Raw genomic sequence first — 23,085 nt, forward strand, 5'->3', positions numbered from 1 at the left:
AAGTCAATTCAATCCAAGATGTATTAAAAATATAAGAAGGAATCCAAAATTCTGAAAAAAAAAAAATTAAATAACAGACTACCTAACAGTTGATAAACAAGTTAATGGATTTAATCTCTAGAAGTGGTAATAATCATAATTGAAAGTAACATATTTCAACTTTAACCACTAAAAACGATTGAAGCTTTACTCTTTCAAATAACGCCTGCAACTGTTCCATTTTATTATGAAAAATACACCTATTTCGCTCTTTCCAAATAATCCAAAACACAGTGAACCAAATAGTATTAAATGGCAATCGAACATTTTTCAAAAACTCACCAAGAGCACCAAATTGCAAAAAATTGTCCAAAACCTTTCCTTGGGTTGCCGTTGAGAACCATAACCAATTAAAAATAATAGTTTACAACCAATCGAAAAAATTACATGTCACAATTAATTGCCACACATCTTTGATCGTTCGTGACAAGAATCTGCCGCATAGCTAGATTGTCCTTCATCGGTATATGATTCAGTAACAACCACAAAAAATAGATATCTTAAGCAGCACAGTCTTCAAACATAAAAAATAGAAATTAACATGTTTGCTGGTCACGTCAACTTCAGAAAAAATCTTATAAGTACGGTTAACCATGTAGCAAGAAGAGGGATATAAGGTCCACATCCAACGATCTTCTACATCCACCTGCAAAACAACTAAGATTAACCACTCAAAATACACTCTCACTTATTCCTCCTCCCAAGCAAGCAACCTCCTACGTTACTTCCACGCCTCACCATTTTCCCCGTCCCCAATTCGTTCATTTATGCTATTGTCGCCTTTTTATTCTCCGCTAAATTAAATAACCTACTAAATCTCACCTTCAAAGTCTAACAACAAGCCAAGGAAATATGCAAAACAAAGTAGATGAGTCATTCATATTCTCTGAACAATGTTACCAAGAAACCACCTTTCGTCAAACAAACCTACACCCTTCCTTATGTTTTCCAAATTCCTCCTCTAAATAGAGCCACCTCCACCCCTCAAACATAACCGTCCCCTTCCTCACCATACCGAACACACATAACCCTATACCATATACTTCATGTCTTATTTAGAATCCTTCAACACCATTTACCATATGTAAGGCTAAGTTAAACTCCTTCAACCTTCTAACCCCTAGACCTTTATTTGCTTTTTTTTTAAACAAATAATACCCGAATTGATCCACGAAAATTTTCACTTCCTCACTCCCCCTTAAAATGCATTAAAAATATATTCAAGAGAACTAGATCGAAATGGAAGACATGGTAGATTTAATAAGAATCAGACTATCCCCGAGAAAGAGGAAGTGACTATTCCACTCCGACAACCTTCTTTTGATACGATCAATTAGAGGATACCAAAAATTAAGCTTCATAGAATCTCCACCAATAGGCAGTCCCAAATGCAAAAAAGGTAGATGTCCGTGCTTACAATTCATAACCCTCGCTGCCTCATGCAACCAAGATTCAGAGACATTGAAAGTTCTTCATCTCAATATTTCAATACACTTCTATTCAGTTAAAATTTCTTGCATCTTCACTTTCTACAATCCAAAACCGTTGTCTCAGAGAAAGTTCTCAATCTACCATTTAGAATCCATGGTGCTCAATTGTAAATAAAATATCTTGCCCCACACTGGACACCACTTGTTGCAAAATTGAAGGATCAATCACGCCAAAAAATTTGATGTATAGGGACAAAGAACAATGACAACCAAAATAAATGGCTTTCAACAAAAAATAACTCTCTATGCAATAAGACAACAATTTGACTTGGCAAAAGAAGATAAAAGACAAGAAACACAATAACTTATTTATCTAGTTCGGTCAAATGATCAAATATGAGGGAGAGAGAAGCTACATGATTCATTATACTTTCAAGAATTGTTACAAAAGATTACAAATGAGTTACAAGAAAATAATTATCCAAAGTCCCAAGAATAAATCCTATTTCCTGCCCATGTGTTTTCCAATCTCTCCAACTCTCTTTATATATGAACCACACAAGTCCAAAATCTTTAGAAGTGTTTTTCAATTCCTCTTAAATATCTCTAAGGATTTCCCAAATTCCAAGAATACACACTTAGAAATTTATCATCGACTTTCTAATAATATAAGATACATATTATGACTGTTGAAACTCATTAGATTCATAACAAGCCCAAAACATAACCTATTAACGAAGAGATCCACTAACCAAGACAATGAAGTCCAATACACACAAGCTAAGAAAATTAGATCCGAACTCCAAAGGACCGAACCCATTGTCGCTACATGATAAGTGCCAAAATGTAGTTATTTTGTGTATGTAAATAGTGGCACTTATCGAGACATTTTGTAATACCGTTTGAATAATTCCCCATTTTGTTTGTAAATCCATATACTTTGTGAATAGTTTTATTTTCATATACTTTTATATTGTTTGATAGTTTTATGTCTTTTTTGCAGGTATTGATGCGTATTTGAAGCATGATCAATAAAGTGTCGAAGACACCGCTTCAAACGCGCGATTTTAAGCAATTCATTGGTGGATAAATGTCAAAATAAGGATGATAAAAATCGTCAATTTGGTTTCCATTTATTCATTGTTAGATAGAGCATGGAATAAGCTTTCCAACGCTTTGAACCAGGCGCAAATCAGAGTTACGGTTCTCAAGATATGGCCAAAATAAGATTTCAATTTTCTGTTGAGCGGGCTAAGCGCGGAATTGCGCGCTAAGCGCGGTCCGGGCGGTTTGGAAAGTCATTAAATAGGGAAAAATCAGATTTTTTTAGGGTTATGCTTTGGTGTATTTGTTCCCAAAGTCATCACCTTTTATATTTTGTACATTAGAGCTTAAAAACAACATTTATGGTTTGCTCATGGATGATTCGGGGTCGGGAGCTTAGTGGATCGTGTTTGACACCGCGAGAAATTGGGATTTCTTCTCTTCCTCTTCTCTTTGTAACCATTTCTGTTGGGGTTTTGTTGTAAGTATGCTTTGTTTATATGTATATTTATTGCTCATGATGTTGTTTAATGCTTTCATTACAAATCTTCATTAGTGATTGCTTTCTCTATGTGGATTTGGATTGTTGCAGAGATGGATGATTCGAATCCGGGTTTAGGAAGAACATTTATTAGGTTTTAACTCTAGAGATAGATTAGAACTTATTATTCACTTTAGTGTCGGTTCTTAATGCTTCTGTGTTGCTCGTGTTGTGCTGAGAGATCGTCGACGCGAGTAATACGTTCGTTGTCTCACTTTGTGTTAGACATAACCTCCGTGTGAGCGATACGTGATGATGTTGATTAGTAGTTTAGGTTGATTTCAACTGAGTAGTAAGTTTAAGTATTTAACGGGTATATGAGTTTCAAATCTCGAGAGTATCTATTGTCCGAATAATGAAGTTCTTGTTCTTGTTCATAGTTTAATTCCCGCAATTTACTTTAAACTCATTTTAACCCAAATTCATAAACACGAGACTTATCGAACGGCAGTTCAATGCACTAATCCCTGTGGAGACGGTAATTTTCCGAATAAATATTTTCAAAACTTTTGTTACTTGCCGCTTTACCGCTTCAACACTACACCGCCACCAACTCCAAATCTAAAATAATTTATAATTTCTACAATCTTAAAACATATTTCCTTTCTCTTTTATCATTTAAGATTTTAATACATATTTCAACCATAAATTTATAAAGGATCCTCTGTAAAGAACAAAATTATTCTTTGTATGAAGTCTATTTAAAAAAAAAACATATTCTTCATACAAAGAGCAATACATCTATTATTTTTTAAAAGTATCTACACACAAAGAGCAATACACTACACACAAAGAGCAATACACCTTAAAGGTAACACTTTTATTCCACTTAAGAACGCAAAAATTAGAAGATCTTTCCGTGCTCAAAGTTTGAGAGTAACTGGATAATCTCTTTGACTGAAAACTCATCACCAAGTAAAGACAAGGTTACCAACTGAAAACTCTTCCCTTTAGTTTTGTTTCATTTGCAGGTATTTTGTCATTATACTACAACCTTAGATACTTTAAGTTTTATTTTAAAGTTCTTTTTATTTTTATTTTTTATATTTAGAGATACTAAACTTGAGTTTCTTTTAATATATTAATTCCATCCATTTAAATAAAATAAAAAAAATCATTTCTTCAATAAAAATAGAAAACCAATTTGTTTATTACATATTTGAGATTAGCATGTCTATCACGAATGTCATTTGTGAGTATTATATGCTGTCATTAGAGTTTATAACATGCACACAATAATCTTAAACCGACACCCGATTTTGTTTGAATACTTTTATGCAACATGGAAATTGCAAGTCCTAGCTAGAATCAAAACTTGTATATAAACATCTGTCAAACTTAACTAAAAGTTTAATTCAAGTGGTTATATTTGAGAATGTCCAATTGGTTAAATAAAGGTACATGAGTACCGCCAAAGTAAAACCATCATTGATTAGATTTCTTATATCTCCCAAACAAACTCCAAATTAATTAATCATGCATATATATATATATTAACCGACGAATAATATAACTAGGAAAAGTTAATATTTAATTTTGTGTTGTGAGGTAAGGATATGCCTCCTTTACTTCAACTAAAATATGATAACTAAGTTCAAGAAAGACAAAAAGATTAATACACGTAATTGGCACCAACTGTTTATATGTATAATTTTCCATGTTTAGTCATCATCTTAATTAAAAATAATATCAAGGTTCACCAATACTTAACAATATTAGATAGTCTAATTTATCAACTAATTTGAAAACAAAACAATAATAACAAAAATAAAACAAATGATGAAAATTCAATACATAGAAAATTGTTATTTAATTCAGTTCGATTCAAATTTATCAACTTTGAAAAAGGAGCAATTTTACCGTTCACTATCAAACAAGAGTTTTTAGTCAATAGATAATTAATGAGTTATCATCAAATTCATTAGAAGACTTCTTAATATACGCCCTTTAAGACTCGATATTTACAACCTATCAATACATGAATCATTCAATCCCAAAATATTTAAAAGTGTTACTCAATTTTTAGATTACAATTAAAGATCAATCAAACTTTTAGAAAGTATTTGATTGATCTTTATCTCTCTTAGTCTACCCCTCTATAAATCCTCTTCTTCCTATTTAAAAATGGTTGAAAAATATTTAAGTATGACGCCAGTTTCTAAGAAAAATGCTTCATGTTTATACCATCCACTGCGCGCCCTTCCTTTAAACTCCTTGTGATTTTAACTTAATCACCTTATGTTTAAGGGAGAAATGAAATGCTCCAAATCTCTTCCTCCACTTTGTTAGGGTTCGACCTCACAGGTGAGACGTGATGGAAATGATGAATTTGCTTAGTTTTTTTAGACTCGCTCCACATATCTCCACCATGCCTCTAAAATTATGGTGATATCAATTTATCCATCAATCTCCTTACTACTCTCTTTAAGGTTGAACCAGCCTTCGACAAAATTTATCAAGTTCAAACAATATTTACCTTAACCTAGGTAATAACTTGATGAACATATTAACCACATCCTTGAGGGGGGAGGGGCACAATCTCCCTTCTTACCCCATCAAGATCCAACTAATAGTTTGAAGCCATTATAGATTACACTTCTCTAGAACTAGAAGTAAAAGACTCAAAATCTTTCTCATCTCTAAGCTCAGCAGGAGTAACCTTCACCCCTAGTTGAATCTTCTCAACATATGTTTATGACTCTTTAACTTCTATATCTTTTCACTTTATACGCATACGAGTCTAATCAAAAGTGACATTCCTGTTTATAATGAACTTTGATCTTTCAAGTTACATCTTTCACAACTTGTAACCCTTTACACCTACAAGATAATCAATGAACACACATTTTACATCTCTGACATCAAGCTTGTCTTTCTTAATATGCTTAATTTCAATGCTCTTAAAACCTTTAAATTAGAGTATTCCAATTGTTTCCCAATCAAAACCTCTATAGTATCTTGAAATTTATTTCTATGGATCGATATTTGTTTATCAAATTAGCTAAAATAGAAAATACCTCACCTCAAAAACTCTTGGGTAACTCAACTTCTAACAACACGCATCTTACCCATTCCATAATGTTCATATCCATGCATTCTTCTAGGTCATTTTGTTACAGTGTTTCAACTAGAGTTCTATGTTTTTTATATTATGTTTCCTTCGAAAATCATTAAAATACTTTGAAAAAAATCTAGGCCTTTGTGAGCTCTTTAAATATTCCGTTTAGTTCTCATCTAATATCCTACAAGAATATATTATTCCTTAAACTTTTCAAATATTTTACTTTTTTGTTTCAAAATGCGAGAAATCATCAATCGTGGTGAAAAATATATAAACCACACTCGTGAGTTTCCATTCTCGTTGGACCCTAAAAATATGATGTATGTACTCAAGCAACTTATTAGAATTATGCATATCATTTCCAAACACCATTATATGTTATTTTTCTAGTATGGAATGATCACAAAATTATAATATAATTAATTTACCACTACCTAGAAAATTTTTCTTTTCTAGTTCAACTAAAATCTTTTCACTAATAAGCCTTAATCTTAAATGCACCATGCAAAATTTTTAACATGCCTTTTCTAATCTTAATTGGCTAATGATGCATTTCTAATAACATAATAACCATCCAAAACAAACAAACAACTCATTTTAGACCCTTAAGAAGTTATCAATGCACCATGTAAATTTTTTAACATGCCATGTACAATTCTAATGTAATAGCCTAAATAATCAAATATGAATATATACAACAGTTTTCCTTAAGTTTGGAGCATACCTCATGTTTCGTAAAAGGAACTCAAGGTGGTCAAACATCTTGAATCGAATATCATGAAGTTTATAAGCCTTAATATTAATAAGTCAAACAACTCAATCTTTTTTTAGTTCCAAAGTATCAAAGTATCCATTCTCTAAAAACATGTGACAAGAGCATCTTGACTCAAATTTTTTCTATCTCCAAACTAGTTACCTCTAACGTAGTCATACTCTTTTAATCATCCTTATAAAAAATGAAACACTTGTACTTTAACTTTTTGAACCCCTTGGATGTACACCTAGATTTTGGTTTCCCCTAGTTTCACTACCCCCTCTCGAAACATTCAAGCTTCCCCACTATCATCAATCTTTAACTCTTTCATCTTGTTTTTTTTTAATAATCAACTCTTGTATTAAAAGAAAAGAGCATTGGGGGTGCTCCAACCCTTACAAGAAAAAAGAGCTACAACCAATAAATCTACAGGTTCACAAACACAAAACAGGATTGTGAAACCAATCATAGAAATTAGTCAAAATTCTATCCTTAGATTCTATTGCCAACCACCACCGAGAAAACCAAATGATCATACCAAACAATTCATCCATAACAGCTACCGCATTGTTGAAGACAATGTCGTTGCGATGTTTCCAAATGGCCCAACAAATTGTTATCTAAATAGCTCCCGCCCTGCTTTTCAACATAGGTCCAGACAATGCCTCAATGTAATTGATCAAATTGGTGCATCAGTCCAGGTTTAAATTGATATCTATCCCCAGCCATCTATTAATCTTTCTCCATAACGGTTTCAAGCTAACACAACTCAGCATTACGTGGTTAAGATCCTCCTCTTCCAAATGACAGAACACACAAACAGCATCCTCTTTCATCTTGGTTAACTATTTGATTATAATAACAAATTGAGATTCCTCCAAAGTGCTAATTCCTTCCTTACACTACAAAGAAGAGCATTCTTGAAATGCTCAAAAGTAATAGGTTATAAGCTCAACAAGAGTGGAGCTTTGTCCTCATCATCGATGTTCACATTCATATTTTGCAATTCATCAATAATTTTATTGAAATTTTCCAATTGCTCCATAGTGTATTTCTTCTCCACCATTTTATGCAAACATAACATATGAGCCATAATTTTTTTGTCATATACAATAGCTCAAACTTGACACACATTTTTGTCGTGATCTTCTCTCGTCTGTTTTCTCTCAATACTTTATCTTTGAGGAGTAGGATAATAAAACTCCTAAATTTATCCATCATTTCGATATAATGTGTCGGGATTTGCAACAAAGCCCCACCTTTAAATTCTTATGCACACTTTTGTTGAATCAAAACTATTTGCATCTTCACTTTCCACAATTCAAAATTGTTGTCTTCAAAAAACTATTGATATTCCATTTAGAGCCTTCATTGTGCACTTGTAAACTTAAACCATTTGCTCCATGGTGGACACAACTTGTTGTAAAAAAGAGAATTCAATCACACCAAGAACAATGATGCGTGGGACAAAGAAAAACGACAATCAATCTAAACAATTTAAAGAAATAATAACCTACCAACTATGCTCACTTGTGAGTAATGACAACCAAAATTAACCTGTCTTAATCAATAAAAATCTATCAACTGATGTGAAAATAAAACTACAATAGTAAAAATAAGATAAAAGATGAGAATCAACACATAAAATATTATTTACCTTGCTCAATATAAATTAATCAACTATAAGATCTTTAATCAAAATATTACCAACGAATTACAAAAATTACCTCAATGCTTCCTAATTTCTATCTATTTGTGACTCAATCTCTTCAACCTCTCAATACATAAATCACTTAATTCTAAAGTGTTTAGGAGTGTAGATTACAACAACAAAAAATTAACCAACCCGAAGTGTAGGAACTCATAATAAGTACTTTCACCGTCTCTCAAAACCTCTATCTAAAAATCATATTCTTCTTAAACAAATATGATTGGAGAAATGTTTAAAAGTAAACAAATTATAAGAAAATGTATTATATTTTACCTTTAAACACTTCGGTTCTACCTCAAATATCTTGTGTTTGAGGTAGAAACAAAATATTTCAATTGTCATCGTCAAGTTGACTCACCACCAAAATAAAATGAAAACGTTGAATATCTTATGAATATTAGTACATTCACACTCTACAATATACTCCCTCCATTTTAAAATAAGTGTCATTTTAGCATATAAAAATTATTTTAAAATGAATGTCATTTTCACATTTTAATATAGTAATAATTACAATTTTTTCAAGGATGTTCTTTAATTATTACTCTGTACACTACTTCTAATACATTAATAGAGTTAATATAATAAAAATGCACTGTCTTATGATACTATAATTACATTCATTAATTTGTGTGTAAAAATCTTAAAGGACACTCATTTTGAAACAGATGGAATATTTCATTAACTATTAAAATAAAAATTATTGATATGTTTTTCTATTAAACCTTTTATATTTATTTAAAAAAAATTAAATTATATTTAATAATTATTATATCTGAAATATATAATTCAGTTGATTATTCAATATATATAAAAATAGACAATATTTAGAATAAGAACCAAAGAAAATAATTTAAAAAAAAATGGCATTATGAATGAATAATTTGCGTTTTCCCAAAGATGCGTTACCAACTTGCTTTATTTAAGTCAACTCTTTTGTCCATCCATGTCACTCACATCATATCATACGTAAATTTTGTATTCTTCCTATCATTCTACCTTATTTTATAACTTAAACATCTCTCTCTCTCTCTCTCTCTCTCTCTCTCTCTCTCTCTCTCTCTCTCTCTCTCTCTCTCTCTCTCTCTCTCTCCATGGCTCTAGATCACAAACAACCCACCACTCCTCATCAAACCACCACCATGACAACATGGCAGCCCCGCCGCAAGATCTCCCTATTCAGACGGCGGAAACTCCAAACAGTTCGGCTAGGCGGCAAGTCACCACGACGGCGACTACTTGGCGGGATAGTTAGAATATTTAGAAGGATGCGTGTAAAGTGGCTTAAGCTACAATATCTTAAGCTGTTCAAAAGGCTTAAAGAACATTATAGAAACATTGTGAAAGATCTTATTGAAGCTGGTGCTTCCGTTGAAACTTTTCACCAACGGCTTTTCATGGAAAGCACTTTTGCTATTCCTCTTGGTGTTAACTTGTCTACTTATCCTTCTCGGTTTGGTTCAGATCACCCTCGAACTATCTTCATGTAAATTATCAACTCTTTTTTTTTTCTTTCTAAATATATGTATGTATGAAGAAAAAAGAAATTCAAGTTTCGTTGGAAAATTATCTTTTGATTTCTTGCCTCGTGATTTGATTTTTTTATGAGATTGTGAGGAAGTTATTTTAAGGGGATGAAAACTATGAATGCTCTTGTTTATTGGCACTCCTTTTTTATACGTATTTTTCTTTTATTTTTAATCACCATATATATATTTATATTTTTATCCCTTCACTTACATCTCTCTCAGTTACTAACGTTCTTGATAAATTATGAATTTTCTTTCATGGTTCATGTTGGGTTTTATGGGAATTTGGATCTTGAGAGGAAACAATATGGTAGATCTTACAAATAAATGCAAGTGATTTTATTTTACTGTCTCTTTGTAGGAATTCGAGACATTAACTTATGTGTGGTTGGTTTTAGTTTAATAGTAAAAATGAATTATGGGAAAGGGAGGAGGAAAATTTAATATTATATGTCTTTCTTTTAATTTTTAGGAGAAGGGGAGAGGTAGATAGAAGAGAGGAAAATCTCTTTTGAATTACTTTTTCTATCTTCAATTTGGAGGAATTTGGAAGGAATGAGAGATGTTTAAATTATATTTTTGGTCCTAATATTATTTAACTTATGAAATTAGTTTTCTTATTTTAAATTTAAATAATTTTAATTGCTCTCTTTTATTTTTATTTTATAGAAGATTAATGAAAAAATTTACTTTTTAAATTTATAGAGTAATTAATATATTTGGTCTATGAATCAGATACATTGATCATTGAATGAATCTAAAAAATGAATTTTTTCTTATAAAAAAGGATTAGATGGAGTATTTTACAAGAAATTTGTCATTTAAAAATAAAATATTATTAATTTTAAATGCAAAAATATAACAAAGAGTCAAAACTCTTTAAATTTAAAATAAAGAGATCAATTTCATAAATCAAATAAAATAGAAGAGCAAATTCTATAATTAAATTTAATTATAATTCTATTTATATATTTATTCTTATTTATTTATATATATATATATATATATATATATATATATATATATATATATATATATATATAATTAACATATTAAAATTTTAAAAAAAATTCTATTTTGAATAAATTTTATCCTTTTGAAATAAGAGGAGTTCTATATTTTTACCTACTCTTGTTCTTTATTATTTTTTTTTTTTGATAAAGATGAAGAGCTTTTAATAGATGTGCAAAATACAAAACACATTATAACAAAGCAACAAATTTTTTTTTGAAGATTAGAAATAGAGAGCAGAAATAAGAAGAAAATATTGGGGGTAAAAGAGAAGAAGTGGTGATGAGAAAGAGAAAGAAGAAATAGAGAGAGTTTGATAAGAGAGAGAAGACAATTGATAAATCAGAAAAAATAGAGACATTTCAAAAAGGAGAATTTTGTTTGTAAAAAGAGGATTTTGTTTAGTTTGATTGGAAAGGATGGAAAAAAAGTAATAAAATATTTTCGCAAAAGCAAGGGGAAAGCAAATGAAAAGGCAAATTGAGTGTAAAGTAAGAGAAATGAAGAATTTGAGCACAGATGGTGTCCACGTGGATAGCCTAATTGATGAGTATTTGGAAAAAAGACGTAAATGGTATTTCAAGAACACATAACTTTCTTATATGATATATTTGTATTTTTTTGGTTTACCATTTCCTTAAAAGATATGTTATCGTTATCAAAATGGGGGGTGAATGTGGTTCTATATATTATGAAGGTTGATGTCTTCTAAATTTTTTGATGATGATGACAACTAAAAAATGAGAAGATAAGTCACAAGTATCTTCAATAAAGAAGAAAGCAGAAGGAAAAGTGTTCAAGTTTTGTCTGAAAGTACTAAACAAAGTCAAATCAACCAAACGAAAGGAACTAAAGTTGTGAAAGTTTTCCTAATTTTGCACTTAGTACTTTAATCTTGTATTTGATTCGTTGAATGCACTAAAATTATTTTAAACTCTTCATATGTTTCTCGAAACTTCTGAAAACCAACACAGACAAATGCTTAAACGATTAAGAAGTAATTTTGATCAATTAGGAAAACTAAACTCATTATCTATTTGAATAGAGATTTCATCTAATTGATTAAGGAGCAAGTTTTCCTCTTAATTCATTAAAAAGATTTTTAATCTATTAAAATGCAAAGAAGATTAGAGTTTCATTTTCCTATTAATCTAATCATTTAGCTTGTTGTTTCTAATTGATTAGGAAGCGGCAAGGTCCATGTATTATTGCCCTTTTTAGCTAAGTTATTTCTCATATAAAGAAGTTATTTTCTAACATCTAAAGCATAATAAATTTTATGAACTATCTACTTTCTTATATCACTTGTTATCTTTTTATTATTAGCTTTATTCACAGAAAATTGTCGTAGTGTTAAGAGAGTGAAAAGTTTCGTATGATATTTAGGTTGTTCTATTAATGAGTTAAATTTGTTTACTAAATAATTTAATCCCGCACGACTCCGACAGGGTAAGGATACCCAGACCACATTGGCTCGACGCGAGCGGGCCTCACAATTGGCATTGACACGGGGACGGGGTCGAGTACCCGTCCAGATGGATGAGGCTGGTTTCTCATATGGATCGAGGATTCGGTTGGCTCGGGTGTCTTCTTCTCGTCAGGAGGAGGTACAGGAGGATGAGGAGGAGGTGAGACACGAGGATGAGGAGATACTTGATGCTGACCCTCCGCAATGGGGAGGAGGGGGAGGAAGGCTACCCGGGATGGCCTAGGGACACTTCCTTGTTGATTTACTACCACGACCAAGTCGCTTGACGTGTCATGGAGGGAGAGGTATTTTTTTTAATTACACTTTATAATTTAACCGTTTTTTATTTTTTTATTCCACTTTCTCTTAACGGTATAACTAACAATCTTTTTTGTTTTTGTTTTTGTTGTAACAGGAAAGGCCGACGATAAAACCCGTGAACCACATGCGGAAGATTTTTTTATCTGTTTAAACCAGAGGCCCAGTGGTTTAATGATGTGGTAGTTGGTTCCGGGCTCGGCGGGTTGTGCATGACCGGGTATACCACTATCAGCCACGGCATGCAGGGGGCTTTCATGGAGCAGTGACACAAGGAGACGTCTTCTTTCCACTTTCCTGTTAGGGAGTTGACAATCACCTTGCACGATGTCCAGTGTCTGTTCTACCTGCCGATTAGAGGGGTATGTGACATGGTTCTATCGGGTGTCACATTCTCTGATGACACCCGACGCTCCCAGAGATCCACCTAAGCCAGCACACGAGGAGATCTTGGAGAACCAGCAGGCCGAGGATGACCATGCCACCGAGGTATCATCGAGCACGACGGTCCAGAGGCAGTTGCCATCGTGGAGAGGATGGTCGTGACGCGTCCGGTGCGACGGCATATACGAGGCAGAGGAGGTCCCAGAGAGTTAGGGTCAGGCATTCTCAGTAGCAGTTGCCTATTTATTTTCTATTGTTGACTTTTTTGTATTCGGGTTGCATTTTTTGACATTTACGTACACTATTAGTTGTATATATAATATTAGTATTTTATTTCAATTTGCATGTTATATTTAGTTTATATCAAGCATTGTCGTTTAATTTAAAATACGGGACTAACCATTGTTTAGAAAACAAAAAAATAATAACTTGCTGCATATTTCGGAGATGCATCTCCGAAAACACCCAAAAATGTGAAAATGGTGTTTTTGGAGATGCATCTCCAAAACGGGTAAGTTGATGTTTTCGGAGATATATCTCCGAAATCTGAAAAAATTTATTAAAAAAAATACTTCAGAGATGCATTTCCGAAGCAGAGGTATTTTGGATTTTTAGCAAAGACTTTTCCTCTAAGGAGGTCTACAAAGAAATTGTCATAAAAAATTCTCATTTCTTATGTAAAGAAGTCAACGATTGAAGCCTTTTCTGTCTTTAGGTCCAAATCAAGAGTTATGGCCTAGTCAGATCCCTCTCTAGAACTTGTGGGCTTTATTTCATAGGCCAATATAACGTTAACCAAAGGAGTAATCTACTATACACACCCCACATGTTGAGTCGGGGCTTAGTCGACTGTGGCTAAATATTTCTTTAACAATTTTTTAATTTTTTGTTTATGTAGAAAAATGTGGATTTTTCTTTAAAAAAAAACATACAAAAAATTTTAAAATATGTAGATTATATTTATAGGAAAATTAAAAAATATAATAAATTTTTACGTATATAATTTTTTTTTTTAAAATTGATTTGACTGCTGTTAAACCTGGGATAAGTTGTGGTTCATTAAAAATGATAATTTTTCATTTGTGTGAAAAATTTGTATTATTTTTAACAGAAAAATGATAAACCTTATTTAAAAAATGCTGCAACTTACTTTAAAAATACATAAATTATTTTAAATTTAGCCACCGTTAACTGTGACTAAATGTTATTCTTTTTTCTAATATCAAATATTTCTTGTAGTGTAATTTTTTTTTTTTACAATTTAGAAAATAGAATAAATTTAAAATTTTGTGAAGTTGTGGGAGTGAGAGGTAATTGTGTTGTATATCTTATAAATTGCTCTAATAAAGTACGGTGCTTATTTATATTTTCAAATGACATAATGATTGAATATAATAAGATTGTATGTGTGCTTTTTCTTTAGTTACATACAAACTGACTACACCTCTATCTATCTCCTAAGGTTAATATATTATGGACTGAATTAGATTTGGTAAAGCTTTTCTCTTTTATATTTTTTGAGTTAAATAAGATTGTGATTTTCATAAATATATCATATTTTGTTTTTAGTTTTTAATTTTTTTTTAGAAAAAGGGATATGCACTGACAGTGTAAAATATTTTTATACTGTCAACCAATCACTACCATGTATCCAATTAAAACACAATTTTAATTTAAAAAAATTAATATGACATGGCAAATATAAGGATTTTGATTAGATGTATGTGTAAAGTTAATTTACACTGTCAGTGCACTACCTTTAAATTTTTTTTTTTTTGAATTATCTTCATTAAGAAGTTTTTCGTCTATAGTATTTATCTCTTCAATTATCTTCTATTGACACAAGATAACATGGCTTGTCCTGTGAAAGATTTTTTTTACTTAACACGTAGAACTACATCATAAAATTCTAAGTAATGAAAAGAAATAAAATATATCTCGAGATTGGGAAAATCAAAAAGCTGTAAAAGAACCCATGAGGTCGTCAAAAGTTGTAAAAATCTCAGGTAGGCGATATAATAGGAGTTGACGATGGTGGCAAGAGACGACCACTACAATTAAATGGAATACGGCGGCACTGAGAACAAAGTGCCAAGCGGGACAATCGAAAGCGGGGGACAACCGTGTTATAATCATGGTGGCGGCAATAGTTAGGGCGTAGGAAGCGCCGCCAATGCCACAAGGCGGAGATCTTGATAATATTGAAATGTAGATTGATGATGGCAACAAGGATCTACTCTTGTTGAGATCATTACCCAGATATTTTAAACACTTCAAGGATGCCTTTCTCTATGGTAAGAAATATACTATTACTTTAAATAAAGTTCAGACAACTGTGAGATACAAAGAATTTTTAAAGGTAAAAGATTTGAAGATTAAAGATAGTTATGAAGACTTGAGTGTCCAAAGAGAAGGAAGTGAGTATAGAGGGATGTACAAATCAAAGAGGCTTAACAAGTCAGAGATAAAATGTTTCACTTGTCAAAAAACTAGTCACTTTATGAGGTATTATCTCAAGAAGATGGGCAATGATGATTCTTTTTAGATTACGGTTGCCTCCAATGAGAGTTATGAGAGTTTTGGTGCATTATTGGTGTCGAGTTTGGAGATTGAAAAGGATTGGTAATGGAATCTTGTTACTCTTATCACATGTGTCCAAGAATATAATATTTGAAACTTTGAAGTTGGAGAAAGGTGGAGTATTTCTCTTGATGACAGTAAGGCTTGCAATGTTTATCGTATTGGTACAGTCAGACTTAAAATGTTTGATTATCATGTTTCTTCTTCACAACGTGAGATAGTTTCTAGATCTCAAGCAGAATTTGTTATCGATAAGCATTGATCTAGGCTATTGCACTAAACTGAACATGGGGTGTTGAAGATTTTGCATGGTAAAATAATCATAACTAAAGGGTCTAAAATATGTGACTCGTGATCATGTAGCGAAGACTTTGATAACAAGCAAAAGTTATGTGATTTGAGGTTAAGGCATGATGGATGCCTAGAGGTTGTTTCAAAGCACTTTAATGAATTTTTGAGAAAATAATGGATAAAAGTGCAGGTAACCGCTAAGTTATCCTTAAGTTTATGGGGTAAGCTTGATGCCAAAGTAACTTCCTTGGTTAGTAGGTGTTTATATATAGGAATAGACTTCTAAACACTTATGGAGGTTTGGAGTAAGAAGACTGTAACCTACATTGTTTTGAAGGTCGTCAAAAATTTGCATATTGTACAAATCATGATAATTGAGCTTGATACTAAAGTTGTGTGTTGTGTTTTCAATGGCTATCCAAGAAGTAAGAATGGTTATGAGCTGATGGGAGTGGAACTTGGAGGTTCAAAGTTCATCAATTATAGATGTATTACTTTTAGTGAGTCTCGTCAAGGGAAGAAGAGTAAAGATCCAGGGATGAAGCTTTTAGAAACTATGGTGGAGATGACTTTGGTTGAGATGGAGGTACCTACAATGGATAATAGTAGTAAGGATGGAATGATTACATGGAGCTTTGATTATCATTTGACTTGTGATAAGTTAAGAAGAGTAATTGTACCATCTCAAAGGGATATTTATGCATTCCTGGAATGTTATGCTTTGAATGTGGTTTAAGGGCTGCAAAACTCAAAAACTAGAACCTTGAGGGAGGCATTTGAAAACAGGTGGAGTCAAAGGTTGAAAAATCACACTTATAGGCTTGTTAGACTACTGAAGTAGAAAAAGGTGGTTAGGAGCAAATGGATGCAAGTGGAAAGATCAAGGTTCAAACGTAGTTTAAACTCGGTCAATGTTGTTGAATAGTGATTCAACATGGTAAAAAGAAATAAGGTGGTCGATGATTAAATTGGATTCACCATGGTTTCAAGTTATTATGAGTCGACCATATCGATCTTGGTCGACCACCATGAAGAAACCACTATCGTTTTAGAATCTTCTTATTTTTTGAGGACTCTACTCATGATGATCACAAAGGATCTCAACTAGGGGTGGCAAAACAGGCCGTGGTCCCCGGGCCGGCCCGCCACCCGCCAAAAAATGGCGGGTTGGGTTGGTATTTTAGGCCCGCCGCTCGCTAAAGCCCGCCCCGCCAAAACCCGCCGCCCGCCATAGTCCGCCCCGCCAAAGCCCGCCCCTCTCCAAAATTCCCTCTTTTTTAGTTAATTTTAGTAATTCCAATTCTTGATGGTTTATTTTATATATTTATTTGTAAATATATGTTATATTTTTTTAAGTAATATTTGTTAAAAAGTTGCTTTTATAATAAATTGTTTTAAAAAATAAGTGAAAAATTTAATTAAAAGGTAAAAAAAACCTATTAATCTATTAAAAAAATATAAATAAAAATAAGCGGGCAAGCCCGCCGCCCGCCAACCCGCCTTCTTGGCGGGGCGGGCATGATTTTTATGCCCATTTCACTTAGCGGGCATGCCCGCCCCGCTCGTTTTTTGGCGGGCTTAAGGCGGGGCGGGCGGCGGGCAGGGCGGGCGGCCCGTTTTGCCACCCCTAATCTCAACTGCATTCACATCCAGTGGCTCTCCATAACTTTCCTAAAAAATAGCGAGTTTTTTATTTCCTCTCTTCTATATATAAGGAAGGCTCCATATTCATGTAAAAAGTTTCAAACACTATTATTTATTTTTCTTCCTCATATACTGACTTGAATGTTGGAGTGCTAACCTTGCATGTCAACCCAATATCCATTGCGTTGGAAGCTCTGATCCACCACCACTTATGATCCTCACTCCATTTCTCGTTCCATAACAGAAAAGTGGCGTCGTCTATAGAAAACAAATTTTGTTTCATGCGTTTTCCGCAATTTCACGTTTGCTACCTGTTTCATTAGTTTGTAACCTTCTTACTTAACCAAATCAAGAGCATTCAAAATCTAACACAAATATTTGTCGCATTCAATACTATTGTGTGTCATTTCAACTTCGATTCCTCGAATTTCTAAATATCTAATTCGTACGACTCCAAGTGATGGTTAGATTCAAAGCTATTTGTTATGTTGTTGCTCGAGAAGTGTCGCCACTAGTGCAACTCAAGCAGCAATCAATCGACCAACTCTACCCCCACCTCCTCAACAAAATGTCGTGAATCCAAAAGTGGAGGTTTCGTTGCATCCATATCAAGCGCATACTCCTATGGTAGTTGGATTTGTACAATTTCCTATGACTTGACCTCAGATTCCACCTAAAAATGCATAAATTGAAGTCTTACTTGGTTTCCAATGACTGCGAGTAAACCTTGGGGTGTAAGGAATAAGCTACTGAATAACATGTACAACATTTTTCAATAACAGAATTCGCAAGCAATTGATGAAAGGTTGTTGCGATTTGATGAAAGACTCCACCATGCTCCCCATGAGGTAACACAATTCAAAAGTCCATTTAAATGAGAACTCATATCGTAGTTGCTGAGCCGGCCACGACAAAGAAAGATGAAGCTCCCAATAAAGAAATCAGCATAGGAGCAAGAAACATCAAGCTCCTCCTCAAAGTCCCGAGGGAGATTGAGGCAGCTACGCGCATCCCCTAGATCAAGTACATGATCGGCTGGTCAAGGTTTAGACAAAGCATCCCCTGTGCACCAGGATATTGAAAATAAAAACTCAAAAGTCCATGGAGAAGCCTCCCAAGTTAAGTGAATAAGACGGAAAGGGAGATCCAAACGGGCATTATTGCTCTTTAATGAGCGGATGAACTACTTTAGTGCTGACGAAATGTCTAATTGCAAGTTGTTTTCCCTAACTCTGGTCGAATTGGCCAGACTGTGGTTCAATGGTTTGTACGATAGGAGGATTAAGTTATGTAATTATTTATGTGAAAGGTTTTCCGTGAACTTTAGTACTCGGAAGCGACTATAGGTGACTGAAGGCTCTTTAAGCGGAATTATCCAATTTATGCAAGTTGTTGTTTAAGTCGAGGGAGATGAAGAAGGCCTTAAGTGATGAATATTTGAAAATTTCCTTCTAAGGGACTATCCCTTCATGTTGTAAATAGGAAGAAAATGAGAACCACTTAAGAGGCATCTTGCAATTATAAAAGAAATATGAAAGTTTCTAAAATATTCGTTTCTTTGTGTTTGAGCGTAAAGTTTGAGGTATAACTAAAGAGATCGAGGCCTGGTACAAAGAAACCAAAGGTGTTATCGGAGACGCTTTGCACGTTTGACTATAACAATCAATTTCCTATAGCATAAAACACACAGCGAAAGTCAAAGGTGCTTTCAGAGACGCTTTGCACGTCTGACTACATTAATCAAATCCCCACCGTCAGGGGTGTTTTCGGAGACACTTTGCACTTTCGTCTATAAAAATAAATCCACACTATCAAAGGTGTTGTCAAAGATGCTTTGTACGTTCGACAATAATAATAAAATCCCCACAGGTAATAACAGTCTACCCCTCTAGTAGCTAGTCACTCTAGAGGTTGCGGTGGGTTAGCCACACGTTTACCCCAAACATTTTAATGTGTGGATTTGTTTCTATTTGTGTTTATTCCGCTTGCTTCTTTTTATTGATGACAAAAGAGGGAGTAGGATAATTATTTTAGCATCTGAATATGATTTATTGAAATATTTATTTATTTCTTAAAATCTGAAGATTTGTTTTGTGTTTTAAATATAAAGTTAATTAACCAGGACAAGACTTAGGGGGAGTTTACAAACCTCACTCTTAGGACTATCAGACTCAGGGGGAGCTTACAAACCTTTGACTCTAAAGTCAACTGGTTAATTAAATCAACAATCATTATTCTTAAATACTTGTGTTTGTCATCATCAAAAAGGGAAGATTTTTGGAACAAAATTGGGTTGTATTATATCCCTAAGATTTTGATGATAACAAAGTATTTAAAGAACAATTGGATATACTAATATTTATTTAAGTGTGTAGGAACATATATCAAAATTCTGATTTCAAGTCAGTTCTGACAATGCACTGAACATTCATAGAGAATCCTTAAGACGCAAATTCTAAAGATCAGATTCTGAAGAATCAGCTTTTAAAGAAGTCAACTTCTGAACACCAGAGTTTAAAGAAAGCCAACCTATGAAAGGATCAGAACCTAAAGACTCAGACTCTGAACCTGATAAAGGATAAGAACCTAAAGATCCCAAATTCTGAATGAAGTTTACTTCTGAAGATTCATCTTTTAAAGACTTAGAATTTGAAGTCAATCAAAGCTCAAAGATCTAAAAACTCGGATAGATCACTATTAGACTCTAAATATATTTTGTCAAAAATCTTGAATCGATAAATTCTTAATACCATATTCGAATTAGAGATTAACCTAAGACATCTCTATAAAACCAACTCTAAATAAATATTTATAAATTGTATCTTTAACCAATGTCACACTAAATGTATTTTTCAATATAAACACTATCTAGATTTGTTTTACTCGAGTCCTCTTCTCCCTGGTTATTTTTTTTTTTTTGTGTAAGCAAGAATTTCATTAAAAGGGAGAACTAAGGGTTCTCCAACCTTGATACACAATAACGGTTCGAAATCGACAAAACGATATTACAAACCAAATAAAATTTACGACATAAAAGACAAAGGGTCTTTAATAAAATCGTAAAATCTAACATTTGGGTGGGCAATATCGCCAAAAAAGGACTATCTCCAAACCAAAATCTTAATGTTTCAAACAATGTTGTTTATGTTCTACCTGGTTATTAAATGGAAGAGTTGACTAGTATACCTTTGAATTATTCACATTTTAAAAAGAACGACATTAATTATTCATTTATATGTTTAAATTATACTAATAGATATCACCATTTATTTTGTAAAAATGAAGAATGCTTACTTGTTATATTCGCTTTTTCAATTCAATGGTGTTGGAAGGTTGGAATCTCTACCTACCAAACCGTTGTCCGTTTCTCAATAGCATTTGTTAAGAATTGATAAAAACTCACGTCAAAGTTTCATACCAAATTAGTGATAATCATCTCCACATATAGAAACTGATAAATAGTCAAAAGTAGATTAATTAAGTGTACATGTAGAACATGGTTTCGTATTATGTTAACATTCCACACAGTCATCATAGTGATTCATGACCAAATTGCTACATTCATGTTGACTTTCTTGAGTTGTCGTTTTCTCTCTCTTTAACAAAGGTCTTGCGCACACACTTGTATACTAAATGTTGAATTTCTTCTTCGTATATACAAGATTTGGATGAATAATTAAGTACTTACCAATATCATATTTAATTTTGCTATTTCAAGATAAGCTATAAAAGAATATTAAAGTAGTTACCAATATCATATTCGATTTTGCAATTTCAATAATAGTATACTTATAAAACATTACACATACTTTTGTTAATTGAACAACTAATTAAATCGAATTTCAAAAGTTAGGGTTATAAATCATTCTCAACTTAAAATCAATTAATTCATTTGTTAATATATAAAAAGCAATAACACAAATTTAATTGAATAATACTAGGACTACAATTTTATATAATTATATTATACAGTCATATGACTCAAATAATTCAAAATAAATTCGTTTATAAGACATAATCAAAAAGAATTTAACTACTCATAATACAATTTTTCATAACCAAAATTTTAGAAAAATAATACATAAATTTCAAGATAAAAAGGTTCTTCAAAGTGAAAATCCCTCGATCCTTGTTTTCCAATACTTTGTAGCAGTTAAAACTCAATTAAAATTTTGAATGAATTAAAAGTATTCCAATTATCCTTTTATAATGGCTAAATTATGCCCCAATCGCACTACAATTGATCCCTATTGCATCAAGATTTTCTTACAATCGCGCCGTGATTTTTTCTGGTGGGCGCACCTCTTTTCTATTTTTCAAAATTCTTCTTTTTCTCTTCTTTTGACAACTTTCTTTTTTGTGTTAATTTTTTCAAACTTTCAACTTTAAACTATATAATTAATCTCCAAATACTACTAAAAACTACTAATAAAATTCTATGTTGACAGAATGTCAATACCCTGCTTTTTTGAAGTCGGTCTTTGTGAATTCTTGCAAAATTGCCTCCCTTGATGCGTTCAAAGGGGTGTATGTTGAGAACCTGAATCGAGGTTTCTAGTCCGCGTCATCTGGATAGTGGTTAGTGTCCTTAGAGCCTCTCTTGTGTTTGAGGTTCCTTGTTCATCGATTCTTCTTTGGCCATTGATTCTTCCTCATGATTAATGTAGGGTTGAGGCTTATTCAATAGGTTATTTAAGCCACAATCTCCTTATATACTTAGTTTTCACAAACATGCAATCTTGCCTCAATCCCTTCTTGAATATCCAGCATTTCAAACCGTCATATGTTCCCCATTTTTACTACTACTTTTGTGAATCAATCAATGTATTCCTGCATGGTCTCCTTTTTTTCGTTGTTGGATCCCCTCAACACGACTATATTGGTGGGATGTCTCATTCACATTGTGAAGTGAACGGTGAAAGAGTCACATAAATCCTTCCAGGAACTTACGCTCTGGTATAGGAGGTCCTTGAACCACGTTGTGATAACTCCTTTAATGATCAACCTAAACAACTAGCATTTTAGGGCTCCCAAATAATGGTAATAGTCTAGCTTGTTGCTTATATAATCAACATGTTAGTCTAAATCTCTTGTTCCTTCGTAGCTCTCCAATTTTAGGGAGTTTTCAAGAAATTTAGGGATCATACTATTGAGGATTCGTCTTAAGAGCAGATTGCTCTTCCAATTAGAGCTTTCACTTTAATATCATGTTGCTCTTCCTTCCATGAGTGGCATGATGGTGATCGATGGTGACGACATACCTCCGATGGCCTGTGGCTT

The 23,085-nt window shown here is 32.8% G+C and overlaps 1 protein-coding gene across 1 annotated transcript; it reads left to right on the top strand.

Annotated features, from left to right (window-relative positions):
* The first annotated feature begins 9,607 nt into the window (after positions 1 to 9,607).
* LOC131627639 (uncharacterized) lies at positions 9,608 to 10,246 on the top strand. The gene has a single exon (XM_058898479.1). It carries the CDS (start codon positions 9,675 to 9,677, stop codon positions 10,068 to 10,070), a length of 396 nt encoding a protein of 131 aa, XP_058754462.1. The 5' UTR covers positions 9,608 to 9,674; the 3' UTR covers positions 10,071 to 10,246.
* The last annotated feature ends 12,839 nt before the right edge of the window (positions 10,247 to 23,085 follow it).

The sequence above is a fragment of the Vicia villosa genome, unplaced genomic scaffold, assembly GCF_029867415.1.
Source record: "Vicia villosa cultivar HV-30 ecotype Madison, WI unplaced genomic scaffold, Vvil1.0 ctg.000393F_1_1, whole genome shotgun sequence".
NCBI lineage: Eukaryota > Viridiplantae > Streptophyta > Magnoliopsida > Fabales > Fabaceae > Vicia > Vicia villosa.

What these genes read in the sequence shown, in the direction of transcription:
- LOC131627639 (XM_058898479.1), top strand. Translation starts at nt 9,675, where the DNA reads ATGGCTCTAGATCACAAACAACCCACCACTCCTCATCAAACCACCACC.